General features: G+C 35.7%; 1 protein-coding gene across 2 annotated transcripts in view; it reads left to right on the forward strand.

The window, feature by feature from the left end:
- Positions 1–13,861, forward strand: part of AEBP2 (AE binding protein 2) — a 98,668-nt gene that overhangs the window by 70,884 nt on the left and 13,923 nt on the right. For both annotated transcript variants that reach the window (XM_079775592.1, XM_079775591.1), the window contains exons 4-6: positions 4,982–5,168; positions 8,047–8,171; positions 12,284–12,351. In XM_079775592.1, the coding sequence (XP_079631718.1) occupies positions 4,982–5,168; positions 8,047–8,171; positions 12,284–12,351 (380 nt within the window). The remainder of the gene's footprint in view (positions 1–4,981; positions 5,169–8,046; positions 8,172–12,283; positions 12,352–13,861) is intronic.

The raw sequence follows: 13,861 nt of genomic DNA on the forward strand, positions 1-13,861 counted from the left end.
TAAATCTTTTTTTTTTCGGGGGTGGGGGGGTGGGGGAAAACCCTAATTCCATGTTTCAAATTTTAGAACAGCTACTTCACCACAGTGGACATAGAGTGTTTCAGTGGATTTGGGAGATAGAACATGTAAAACATTCAATATCCAAAAACCAGGTTTTTTTCCCTAATTGTTGAAATGGTGCTTTTTCATCAAAACACCATGTGAGATGGCTTAAGTTCCGGGGTCATTGTTGTATGTGTGGGTGAAAACATGAATATTTGAACACTAAAATACCACTCAGTACCATGAAATGCTCATGTTACCAGGAATGAAGGTGCTACAGGCCATTTGAGGCAACAGCAAATTGTCTCGCACCTGTTCTCTGTGACACACACTAATGAGTGGAATATCATTTAGATGACACTTAAATTATTTTCTCCTTTAGGATAAAAGGATTTGTATTTAAGTGAAATGTGTGTGATTGTGATTCTATTATATTTATTTTTAATAAAAGTACTCTTTCTCACTCTAAATTTTTTAAAATATATTTTTATTGATTTCAGAGAGGATGGGAGAAGGAGAGAGAGATAGAAACATCAACTATGAGAGAGAATCATTGATGGGCTGCCTCCCGCACACCCCCCACTGGGGATCAAGCCAGCAACCCGGGCATGTGCCCCTGACCGGAATTGAACCCGGGACCCTTCAGTCCATAGGCCGAGGCTCCATCCACTGAGCCACACAAGCCAGGGCTCACTAAATTTTTATAGATTTGTTTATGGTCCTTAATTGATGAATGATCAAAATCAAAGAAAACAATTTTCTCTTAGAATTCTCATTATTGACTTTATTTTCAGAGCATTGAATCATTGATTTAGTTGTTGATTAAAATAAACTTGTGATATTTACTCTCAGTTCTAGATGTACCAGGGCCTATTCTTTGTAGTCTTGAAGGATCCCAGGAGAAAATGAATCTGCCAAACCTACTGGGTACCTTATAATTAAGGATAATACCAGTAGAATCATACCACAAAATCCTTCTGATTTTAAACCTGAGGGGTTGGATCTAAACTGTTACTGTCATCTGCCTTTTAATTATAGTCAAGTAGCTGTTCTAAAATTTGAAAATGCGGAGCTTTTTTTTAGCAAATTTGTTTGACTAACCAATATTAAACTGAGAACCCAAGGACCACGACTTTTATTTATATTATACGAGAGGCCCGGTGCACGAATTGGTGCATGGGAGGGGGCCCTCAGGGTGGCCTGTGGGGATTGGGCCGAAACCCGCAGTCCAATGCTGCCTATAGTTTCTACCTGCCACTTCCACTCATCCCGGTTCCACTGCACCTGCCGTGGGCTCACACCCAGTCAATCCTTATCAGGAGAGGCTCGCACTACTGCCAACAGCGCTCACTAGCCTTGAGCCCTGTGTCTGGCGTCCTCCTGAGGGGAGTGACCTGTGGGATCGGGCTGAAACCAGTTCTCCGACATTCCCTGAGGAGTCCCGATTGCAAGAGGGCTCAGGCCAGGCCAAGGGACCCCACTAATGCATGATCGGGCCAGGAAGGGACCGCAGGAGGGCTCCAGGGTGTGTCTGGTCCATCTCGCTCAGTCTCGGCCGGAACCCAGCAGCAACCTAACCTACCAGTCGGAGCGTCTGCCCTCTGGTGGTCAATGCATGTCATAGTGACTGGTAGACTGGTCATTCTGGTTGGTCCTCCATTTGGTTGCTGGGCTTTTATTATATAGGATAGCTAAAATCTATTGGATAGTGCAAAACTAACCTATACTAGTAAGTGTAATTCCACTTAAAAAGCACTCTCAATTCAGATGCTAAACAGTTGGTCTATGTTTAGATATTATAAAATTTGCAGTTGCAGAGCTAGAGTCACATACCCAAGTTGTTCAAACATACTTAAAAGTTTTTCAGTAATTAAGTATTGTGTTTTAAATTAAAAATCAAAATGGTTATTAAGAAAATACAAATAAAAACCATAAAGGGCCCTAGCTGGTTTGGCTCAGTGGACAGAGCGTCGGCCTGCGGACTGAAGGGTCCCAGGTTCGATTCCAGTCAAGGGCACATGCCTGGGTTGAGGGCTCCATCCCCAGTGTGGGGTGTGCAGGAGGCAGCCAATCAGTGATTCTCTCCCATCATTACTATTTCTATCTGTCATTCCCTTCCCCTTTAATAATTAAAAAAACAACAAACCATAAAGGCACTACTTCTTACTAGATGGTTTTAATAAAAGAAAAGAAAAATAAATGTTTGGCAAGGATATAGGGCTGATGGTTATACAACATTAATACACAACACTAAATTGTATTCTTTAACATAGTATGATATGTGAATTTCACCTCAATCAATAATAAAAATTAATTTAAATACAGTTAAAAATTTGGTTTCTTAGTTATAGTAGCCTTACTTGGCTCTTGGCTCCTGTAGTCGACAGGGTCGTTCTATGGTAATATGGTAATCTGCAGAAGATGGAAACTTTAAAAAGCGTTATTCTTTCTTGGTACTCAAAGAATGTGTAGTAAATTTTTACATTCTAAGAATTCAGTAACCATTAGATACTAAACTTCTCATGGTTGGGGTCTATAGCTGAACATTCTTGTTGCAGACTATCTGAGGACCACACTATTCATAGGGGCCTTGTAAGAAGTAAATCCAGTATTATTTTAAAGTACGTGATATGGCTGACTGCTTCTTTTCAGGATTCCCATAGCACTCTGTGCCTTACCCCTGTTGTAGTCCTTTGAAATTACTTTATATGTATGTCTTGGAGACCACATGTAAGCACTTTCAGGGTAAAAACTATATCTCAGTCATCCTTATACTGACAGAATCTTGCATAGTACTGGACATAAAATAGACAATGATTTGAAGTAAACCTTGAATCATTCCTCTGCCTCTTAACTTAGTGAGCACCCTAGAATGGGCAAAGATTTTTATTAGTAATGCTGAATAGCTTTAGAGCCCATATGACTCTTGTATTTCAAATAAAAAGAATAATTATTAATGGCATTATATAAGAAGGTTGCTGTAAAGTGTTTTAGCCAGCATTGGTTTTATCAGGTTCCCTAAGCAGTTCATTTCTGCTGATACATACAAATATACCTATGACTTAAAATGAATGGGAAGGTTGAGTTGGGATAAGGATCTAGATATGCAGTGAAAGTGTAAGAATCTCCTCAAAGGCAGTTTTATTATATTATTTTTATTTTTATTATTATTTTTAAAAATATATTTTATTGATTTTTTACAGAGAGGAAAGGAGAGGGATAGAGAGCTAGAAACATCGATGAGAGAGAAACATCGACCAGCTGCCTCCTGCACAGCCCCCACTGGGAATGTGCCCGCAACCAATGTATATGCCCTTGACCGGAATCGAACCTGAGATCCTTCAGCCCGCAGACCGACGCTCTATCCACTGAGCCAAACCGGTTTCGGCCAAAGGCAGTTTTAGAGAGACTTTTCACTTAGGCGGTTTTAGAGAGACTTTGTGAATAAAATTAGGATCTCTACTAATAGAGGGTTGTGTTGTGTTTTTAGAAGTTAAAAATGGTAGAGGTGCCTATTGAAAGACCCTGAAACATGTAGATTTTTTGTGATGTAATATAAATTGAACCACCTGGGAATAATCTGATGCATGTAATTGGTTAAACGTAACAGATTTGTATGGCTGGAGTTTGGTTGTCAAGTCAGAAACTAAGTCAATAAATTACTAATAGAAAATATACCAGACACTAGCTGTGGGTTTTGCTATTTGGGGTTTATTTTGGAACATGTTATTTGTTTTACATAACATTCATTTGTTAAAAGACCTGTAAATATTATTTCCTAAGATCTAATTAGAGATCACCCACTTTTACTATAACTAATTTGTATATTATAATTTTAATGTATATGATAATTTTAGTGATATCCAAGTGTTCTGCATTCATTGTTGGCATAGCAGATCCACCAGGTTGATTTGAATAGCTAACCTTTTGTTTTCTCAATCTTACAAGTACAGAAGGCTAAAGAGGCAGTAATTAATGGAACTTATAGAGAGGCTGCATAAGCCCAACTCTGAGCATAAGTCTTCTGTGAGAGGCTAGATTTAATAGTTTAAAAGTCAGTGTTACTGCCCTAGCTGGTTTGGCACAGTGGATAGAGCGTTGGCCTGTGGACTGAAGGGTCCCGGCTTTGATTCTGGTCAATGGCATGTGCCAGGATTGTGGGTTCGATCCCCAGTAGTGGGCATGCTGGAGGCAGCCGATCAATGATTCTCTCTCATCATTGATGTTTCTATTTCTCTCTCCCTCTCCCTTCCTCTCTGAAATCAATAAAAATATATTAAAGAAAAAATCAGTGTTACTGCCCAGCCAGTATGCCTCAGCTGTTAAGCGTTGACCCAGGAACCAAGAAGTCGCCAGTTTGATCCCTGGTCAGGGCACATGCCAGGGTTGCTGGCTCGACCCCCAGTAGGCAGAAGATCGATGATGATCGTCTTCTCTCATCGATGTTTGTATTTCTCCCTCTCCCTTCTTCTCTGTCTAAAAATCAATAAAAACATTTAAAAAATATCTGAATTATTACATTTCTTTCCTATCTGTTAGAATAGCAGGTTGGTTTTGAAATAGCATATGTTGTAAGATAAAAATAATTTAAAAAATCTGGAATGCAAGTAGTTGGTAGGTATCTTAATTCTTTGGTGTAAAGTAACTTATTGCTCCTCTTACAAAAGTGGTTAATTCAAAACCAGATTTTTCTGGAAAGAAGGATCCACTGTTTTTGTCTTGTGTATAGTGGGAGGAGCAATAAACTGGGGAATCATGAAACTTGAGTTTTATTTTCCAGCTCTGCCACTACCTAATGTATATGACTTTGGGCAACTTATAAAATAAAATGAAAGGGTTTTTATTTCCTGGAATGAGTTCTATAGCTTGCTGATTTACTTCTGAAAATGTACTTGTTCCCAATACAGCATCCCTGATATCCTTTTTTATTTTTATTTAGTGTGTTGTTGGTGGCTGCAATGCCAGCTTTGCTTCTCAGGGAGGGCTAGCTCGCCACGTACCCACACACTTCAGTCAGCAGAACTCCTCAAAAGTTTCTAGCCAGCCAAAGGCCAAAGAAGAATCTCCTTCTAAAGCTGGAATGAACAAAAGAAGGAAATTAAAGAACAAAAGACGACGCTCATTACGTAAGTTGTTTCGCTGAAAATCTGTGTGTATTACATTGCTTTTGTTTATATCTTGTTCTTTCATGAAAAACAGGTTTTACTGTTTTATCTACTTTTGTTAACAGTAATAAACAGGATAACTGTGGGACAATGAGAATTCAATGACAGTTTTATCTGTAGTAGCTAAGAGTGTGAGTCTCTATGGCTTTAGAATACAAACTATATAGAATTATATTTTGAGGGCAACTTTGATTTTGTTCTAAGTTAAGAAAATTTAAAACATGGTGGCAGTGTTGATGTTTCTAAGAGTTTTTCTAAAAAATTGACCATGTTAAAGGTAAAGTACAAGTAAAAGTTAAGATAGGTTATACCTGCTCCAAAGTGATGTGTGTGTGAATAGCAAAACTATTTTTGTGTTTCAGCACTTCACAGTCTATTGTAACACACACATACAATTGTTATGTGCTTAATTACTAGATTATGAGATAGATCCTGGATATTTAGGATAGAACACAATTAGATGACAAGACTTGTAAATGTTGGGAGCAGGAATTGACTTTGAAACCCCAGAGCCCTGTGTGGTTCTTAGTGTCAACTAGCTAACTAAATACATCTTGAATGAAGAAATATGAGTGAAGCTGTTATTGAAACGGGAGGCCACTGCAAGGGTGAACTAGAAAGAAAAAATGATTGCATCTTATTTTTTCTCTTGGGATTTTTGAGTAGAGTGTAGGAGAAACTCCAGACACTAATCCAGACTATAAAGCAGACAATTATCTCTAAAACATTGAAATTTTTTTTGTTACTACAAAGCTATAGTGGACAGATGAACAAACGACAAGTGAAAAATAAACCTCTTTAAACTCTTAACTTTCTTATTGTTGAAATTAAACATTTATTTTTCAAAGTTCTACTGAATTTAGGTTATGGATCCAGTTACCTTTTGATTATGAGGCTCTTCAGTTAAAAAAAAAAATGCTTGTGTACATAATTCTAACATATGTGTATAGTATATACGGTAATACTGTTAATGCACATCATAAAACAGTTACCAAGAAGGACTATTGAAAAGTAGCGAGTTGAAAGTGATATTTTCTTCCCTTACTCTAATGGATCAGGACACTCACCTACTTTGGAGACTGTTGTTCAAGTTTAGTATTCTTTTTTGTTGTCGTTAATGCTCACCTGAGGATATTTTTTCCATTGAAAAAGTGAGAGTGGAGTGGAGAGAGGTGGGGTGTGGGGGGGGGGAGAGAAACATTGATGTGAGAGAGACACATGGATTGGTTGCCTCCCACATGTGCCCTGACTGGGGCCAGGGATCAAACCTGGAACCCAGGTACATGCTCTTAACTGGGAATCAAACCTGTGACCAACAGTAACCACTGAGAAACACCAACCAGGTCAAGTTTAGTATACTTTGATACTTTAATAGTGGACATAACATGGTTAAGGTCTGAATAGAATAGAATCTTAAGTTTGAGGGCGCCTTATAAATTTAATTCTAGTGATGACATCTATGTTTGAATCTTGAATGAGAAGTGGTAGATTTGAATGATTTAGGGGAAATTATTTTTCTTTTTTAAACTTTATTGTTGACACTATTACAGATGTCCCCTTCCCCCCGCCCACCTTCACCTATTTTTATTTTCTCTAAGTGCTTATCCTTCCCAGGAAAAAGCATATTTGAAGAGCATGGAGAAAGTACACTTTTTCCCCAGTAGTCACAGATCTAATGGGAAGCGGGTTTGTTTCTCAGCATTAAGTAAAATCATAACCTTTTTCTCTTATAAATGTTAAATATTTTTTTTCTTTTTGATTTTTCATCACTTCATTCTTGGTCTTATGGGTTCTGCTAGTTTGTTACATGTTGGTTTTTGCTTATTTCTTTCTGAGAAAAATCCAATGACAACAGAGGTATCTAGGTTGCTTTGTGAATGCCAGCTTGTAAAAAACCTCTGCTCCCCCCAAAAGCTCTGGTGGATTAGTGTAGATGTTCTGACAGCTCCATGAATGGTGGAGGTAAATCCACTACACACAGTAGTAAATCAGAATAGTGTGGTAAATCAGCTACATGTAATTCAGAATATGCTGTACTGGGAAATCAAGCCATTTCTTCTGTTGTCGGTAAATTTTAATTTTTAATTACAGATGATCTTATAAAATTACACGTATTAATAAGTTCCATAGTTGTAAAACAACACATTAATTTTCCTTATTTTGAGCAATCTTCTAATTAAGAATAAAAATAACATAATTTGTAATATTGGTGGGATGAAAACAAAAATTTTTTAAAATGTTCTTACCAAATTAAATCTTCAATGTATAAGTTTGTTGTGAACACACTAAAAGATTGTTTTAGAAGTTATTTATAATCAAGAAATACTTACCCCAAACCTCCAAACAATATTACCACTGTTAAATTTGGGAAAATTTTGATTACATATTAATGCAAAATGTTCTTGAAGTGCATTCTATATGTATTTGATTGTGGTGAATGAGATCTCAGTGTGTTACATAGATGGAGGTAGTCATCAGATTGTTGAAAATGCAGAGTGGTGCTGGGAGAGAGACTGGAATAAAATACAAAATTATATGAAAAATATAGTAGCTGAAATGTGGAATCATAAGTTCTGAAGTTAGAACCTCACACACCAAGAGGCCAAATTAACTCATATGCACTAATTAGTTGGGATTTTGCTTTTGTAACATCCTTATCTTGTCAGCTAGACTCTGTGTTTTGAAAGCAAAGAAAATTTTGGATTTAAATACTAGATTTATATTTCTTAGTTGTTTCCATCTTTCTTATTACATATTTTTGTGGAAAATGGACTACATGGCTGTTTAGCAGACTTGTATTTATGTACATATTCTTTATCTCTTTTGTATTGATTTTTAGCACGACCACATGATTTCTTCGATGCACAAACACTGGATGCGATAAGACATCGAGCCATATGCTTTAACCTCTCAGCTCATATAGAAAGTTTAGGGAAGGGACACAGTGTTGTTTTTCATAGTACTGTAAGTATTTGTTTTTGATTTTTGGTTTTCAAATTATTTGCATAGGTTTGTGAAAATGTGTATTTTGACTTTCATAATAATATTTCTAAATTGCTCAAAATTTACAAAAATACATTTTAACAAGAAAAATAAAAACTTTTTGCTTTACAAACATTAAAAAATTTTTTCCTATTATTGGTTATAAAACTTTATTGTCTACAAATTGACATTTTATTATTAGGTTGACTATTTTAGCCTTTAATTTGAGCTATTTGGGAATATTGGGTTGGCATTTGGGCCACTAGGCATAGTTGGTGTCTTTTTTTTTTTTTTTACTTGGTTTTTTCATTTGTAAAATTAGAACATTAGACTTACCTTTTAAGCTCACATCCCTGTATACTGCATGTTCCTCCCTCACACCCAAACACACATCTAAAGTTTGTGTTAAACAGAAAATGGATAACGGCTATCAAATCAAAGCTTTGTGAAGGGAAGGGATTTTTGTTCTGTTTTGTTCCACTGATGAATCCCAACTTTCTCCATACTAGGTACTCATTATAGTCGCAGAATTATTATGTTGCTCAACATAGAAAAAGAAAGCTATCAAATTTGAAAAAGCAGTATACAACGTATTTTTGGTTGACTAGGAGTTAATCAAGTGTTCTCTCTTCCCATGCTACTTGACATTTTATTGTCTGGTCTTCTTTAAATTACTGTAGTTTGGTGACAGTAAGTTAGTAGAAGTAAAAATTTTAGACCCGACTCTTAGTGATTTGAATCCCTGGAAAAAGAGTTTGTTTAATTTTGGCTGTTGAAATATAAAATACACTAAATTAAGGTTGTATTTTCATAGTTTAATTAAAATGCATGAAAATTTAAATACAAAATGTCAGTATTGATATCAGTGACTCCACTGGTTTGAATCTGTATTTTTCCATCTCCTATAATAAATTTCCAATTTTGATTTTTATTTCCAAAATTAAAGGCAGGAAATTAAAAGATTAGACAAAAGAAAGGGAACCTTTTCTGAAATTGAAACACATGAGAGATGTGAGTTTGGGTTGAAGGAAAGGTACAGTATTCTTACACTCTTTTAAAGAACATTAGAAATGTAGTTATAGCCGAAACCGGTTTGGCTCAGTGGATAGAGCGTCGGCCTGCGGACTGAAGGGTCCCAGGTTCGATTCCGGTCAAGGGCATGTACCTTAGTTGCGAGCACATCCCCAGTAGGGGGTGTGCAAGAGGCAGCTGATCGCTGTTTCTTTCTCATCGATGTTTCTAACTCTCTATCCCTCTCTCTTCCTCTCTGTAAAAAATCAATAAAATATATTAAAAAAAAAAGAAATCTAGTTATATAAATAAAGATGGAAGGGTTGAAAGGAAAATTAGAGGGTTTGAAGACAAAGTTAAAGTGCTTGTACTGGGAATTTTATTGGAATTCAGCAAGATTAGGAGCTTGGGATTGTTGGCTGTTCTTTGAAGTTTCATAATGTAGGTTTATGATTTGGTAGGTCTATAAATTGTTCAATAAGATGTGGTTCCCAGGCACATAGTGTAGCAACTGGGATAATTTATTTGCTTAAATATTGAGCACCTACTGTGTGCCACATATTATTGATGTAGCAATGAACAAAACAGGTTAAAACAAAACAGCGAACCATGCATGCCAATACTCTAGTGGAAGAGACAGGATAAACAAATAAATTAGTAAAAATGTAAGACTAAAGAAAGTGATGGTATGGGCTATTTAGTTAGATTCTGGATATCTTTTGAAAGTAGTATTGATAAGAATTATGGATGGATCACATGCCAGATGTGATAAAGAAAGGAAAGGATGACTTCAGATTTTTTTTTTTGCATGGGCAGCTGGCCAAAGGATGGAATTGCCATTTAAAATAGAGGCTGTAGTGGTGAGTGGATCAAGGGAGAGGGGAGTATTAAGAGCTCTAATTTCAGCACTTTCTGTAAAGTCATATAATTGCCTGTGCCACCACGTAGGGAGATGGACACAAGTTTGAACTTAGAGGATAGGAGTGGCTACAAATTCAAATGAAGTCTTCAGCATAATTAGTGATATTTAAAGTTATCAAACTGGATAAGATCACTAGGAACTCTTTAAGTATAAATAGAAAAGAGAAGAAATTTAAGGACCGAGGTTTGGGGCTCATTAACATTTAATAAGCAATAAAGCCAATGAAATAATGGTCTAATAATGAGCAAGTGTTTCTGCATATTAGGGAATAGGGAGTGGTGATGTGATAAAGAAGGTTGTATTTTAAAAAGTGAAGCTCCAACTTTTACATGCTTTCATTAGAGCAGCTCCTGTGATAAAATCCTTAAGTTTACTGTGGAGAAATTGAGATGATCAAAAAAGAAAAAAATGAAGGAGCTAACAATAGTGGTGATAATATAAGGAGTTTGGAAGAAATTTAAAAATTTACTGACAGTCAAAATAGTCTGTGACCTTGAAAATAAGTTTTCTAGCTGTAGAAAACACCTGAGAGGTTTTAAGAACATGAAACCTATCTTTGTCATAAATTTAAGAAACAGTGATAAGAGTGACTGACTTGCCACCCCCAAGTGACACTGGGGAGGTAGAGGTACTTGGTTGAGGGTGGAGTGTGATCTGGAGAATGCTTTTTTTCCTTGGGAAAGTGGAAGGAAGAGACATCCATAATGGGAAAAGGTGTTTGGACACAGTAGAAAGGAAAGGAGCTGTTTTTCGAAGTTCCATGCCTGGGAAGATTTTCATGGAGGCAGTATGTGTTAAGCATAATCACTTCTGTTAGCAGTCAGATTTTAAGTTTCCTAGTTATTAAATTAACTTTTATAGGACATAATCATACCGATAATTAAAACATTTGGAGGAAAATGTATCTGTGAGGCTCTATGCTGTGCAGTTTACCTAATTTGTCTTCTTTAATTGAAACATTTTCTTTCGAGCCTTCTCCAGAAGAGGTCAGCAGATTCCTACAGTCAGTCAGCTTGCTGTGCTTGGTTGGTTTGCATTGTTTTCATATCTTTTTTTTTTTTTTTTTTGTCGAGGTATTTCAGCTCTGTCTTTGTGCTTTTTAATTAATCTCACTGTCAAGTCTAGAATTGGCATATTGACTAGGATTTTCAGAATGGAGATAGAAAGTGTTTCATTTTTGCATAGAGTGCTGTTGTTACTTAGTTCTAATATGTTTTGAGGATGACATAATTTTGTGTGGCTGTTTAGAATTTAAACTTGGTAAAAATATTGAGATTTAGAGTATTAAAACACTAACGCGCTAATTTTGTTAATATGGAAATTGTAAGTTACAAAATACCATCTTGATCTGTTTTTATTTAATTTAAGTATTACCTTAATTTTCAGAATCTGGTAATGAATGGCAAGTACGTTGTTTTTCTTACCCTTCTACAGGTCTTTTTGTTCAGGTTAATCCACCTTTTATGTGGATTCCTTAAGATTGAACCTAAACACTCTTTGGCTGATGTTCATTTAAAATAAAACCAACCAACCAGGCAAACAAAAAATATCTCCGTTGTAAATTATAGACTTTGACCTTCCTAGAAGTATTTTTTCTTTACTGCTTGTTATTTCAAAATATTCTAGCCAATGTAGAACCTTGGTAGCATTCTAGCTAAGCCACAGACTTAGGAGATAGTAAGTAGCATTTTCAGTCCCTTAATAAAGATAGTATGTTTTTTCTTTTTAAATATATTTTTATTGATTTCAGAAAGGAAGGGAGAGGGAGAGAAAGATAGAAACATCAATGATGAGAGAGAATCATTGATTGGCTGCCTCCTGCACGTCCCTTGCTCGAGATTCCTGTGCCCTGACCAGGAATCAAACTGTGACCTCCTGGTTCATAGGTTGATGCTCAACCACTGAGCTACACCGGCTGGGCTGGTTTTTCTATTTGGCTATACAAACATTGTCTTCAGTTCCTTTTTTCTCTTTCTTTTGTGAAAGTACATAATCAGAGGTAAAATTGGGGAAAAAAACAAGGCAGAGCAAGATGTGGTGGTGGTGATATATAGTTTAGGATACAACACTTAAAAGTTCTTAATTAGGATTAAAAGTGCCTTTTAATGATATTAGAAAAAATGTGTTACAAATCATTTTTATGATTTCTTATCATTACTAGGTAATAGCTAAGAGAAAAGAGGATTCTGGAAAGATAAAACTTTTGCTTCATTGGATGCCTGAAGATATGTAAGTATTTGGAATACTATGTGTAATTAATAGACTAATGTCTTTTATTAAAATCTTATACTCGCTTGGTTGGTGTAGCTCAGTGGTTGAGTGTCGACTTATGAGGAGGTCATGGTTCGATTCCTGGTCCAGATACATGCCCAGATTGTGGGCTCAATCCCCAGTGTGGGCGTGCAAGAGGCAGTCGATCGATGATTCTCTCTCATCATTTCTATCTCTCCCTCTCCCTTCCTCTTTGAACTCATAAAAATATATTTTTTAAAAAATCTTATAATACTAAAAAATTACTTAATATTGGATTCAAATATAAAAGAATTACGGAAATTAAACTATGAAATATTTTGAGGTCAGGATTAAAGAGATAATCTATGAAAGATTTTTAATTGGATGTGGTTATTTTTAGAATTTTCAATGACCCTCAAGTAGTATGCAAGTAGCCTTAGTTGGCCCTTTGTTTGAATCATTTATTTAATAAAAATTCTAAACATTATCCAACCCACAGTGTTTTATAAGAAAAGCAGTTGACCAGGTTTTCGGCACCATTACATTTTTCTTTGTGTTTTAGTACCTTTTAGCGCTCATCTGACCCAGATGTTCCTTAATTTAGATTTCAGTTTTAATTTTCTTTTTATTAAAAAAATTTCTCTTATTATAATAGGTAATAGAGGTATATTGTAGAAATTTTTAATGGAATTGATAAGCACCAAGAATAGAATAAATTTTTAAAAAGAATCAAATTGTGTATACTTATTCTTCAAAAATTAGCAATATGTGGTAATATTTGTCCTGGATTTTAAATCCTTTTCAAAATTTTGTTTCATAAACTCTGTTTAAGAAGATGTTAATGAATGTGATGTGTATTAAATGTTCTTAAGTAGGTTTGTTAGTTTACAGTGCACATATGTATGTCAATGTAAAGAAATCTATTTAGGTATTTTTTCTTTTTTTAAAAATTATTTTTTAAAATTTAATAAATCTTTATTGTTCAGATTATTACAATTGTTTCTCCTTTTTTCCCCCCATATCTCCCCTCCACCTGGTTCCCACCCCTCCTTTTGCCCTTACCTCCTCCCCCCCGCAGTCCTTATCAATAGGTGTATGATTTTTGTCCAGTCTCTTCCTGTGCCCCCCACACAGACACCCCTTTACCCCTGAGAATTATTAATCCACTCCGATTCTATGCCCCTGATTCTATTATGTTTACCAGTTTCTTCTGTTCCTCAGATTTTTAATTCACTTGACTTTTAGATTCACTTGTTGATAGATATGTATTTGTTGTTCATAATTTTTATCTTTACTTTTTTCTTCTTTTTCCTCTTTTTAAAGAATACCTTTCAGCATTTCATATAATACTGGTTTGGTGGTGATGAACTCCTTTAGCTTTTTCTTATCTGTGAAGCTCTTTATCTGCCCTTCAATTCTGAATGATAACTTTGCTGGGTAGAGTAGTCTTGGTTGTAGTTTCTTGCTATTCATCACTTTGAATATTTCTTGCCACTCCCGTCTGGCC

Source organism: Cnephaeus nilssonii, assembly GCF_951640355.1.
Source record: "Cnephaeus nilssonii genome assembly, chromosome: 6".
Classification (NCBI taxonomy): Eukaryota; Metazoa; Chordata; class Mammalia; order Chiroptera; family Vespertilionidae; genus Cnephaeus; species Cnephaeus nilssonii.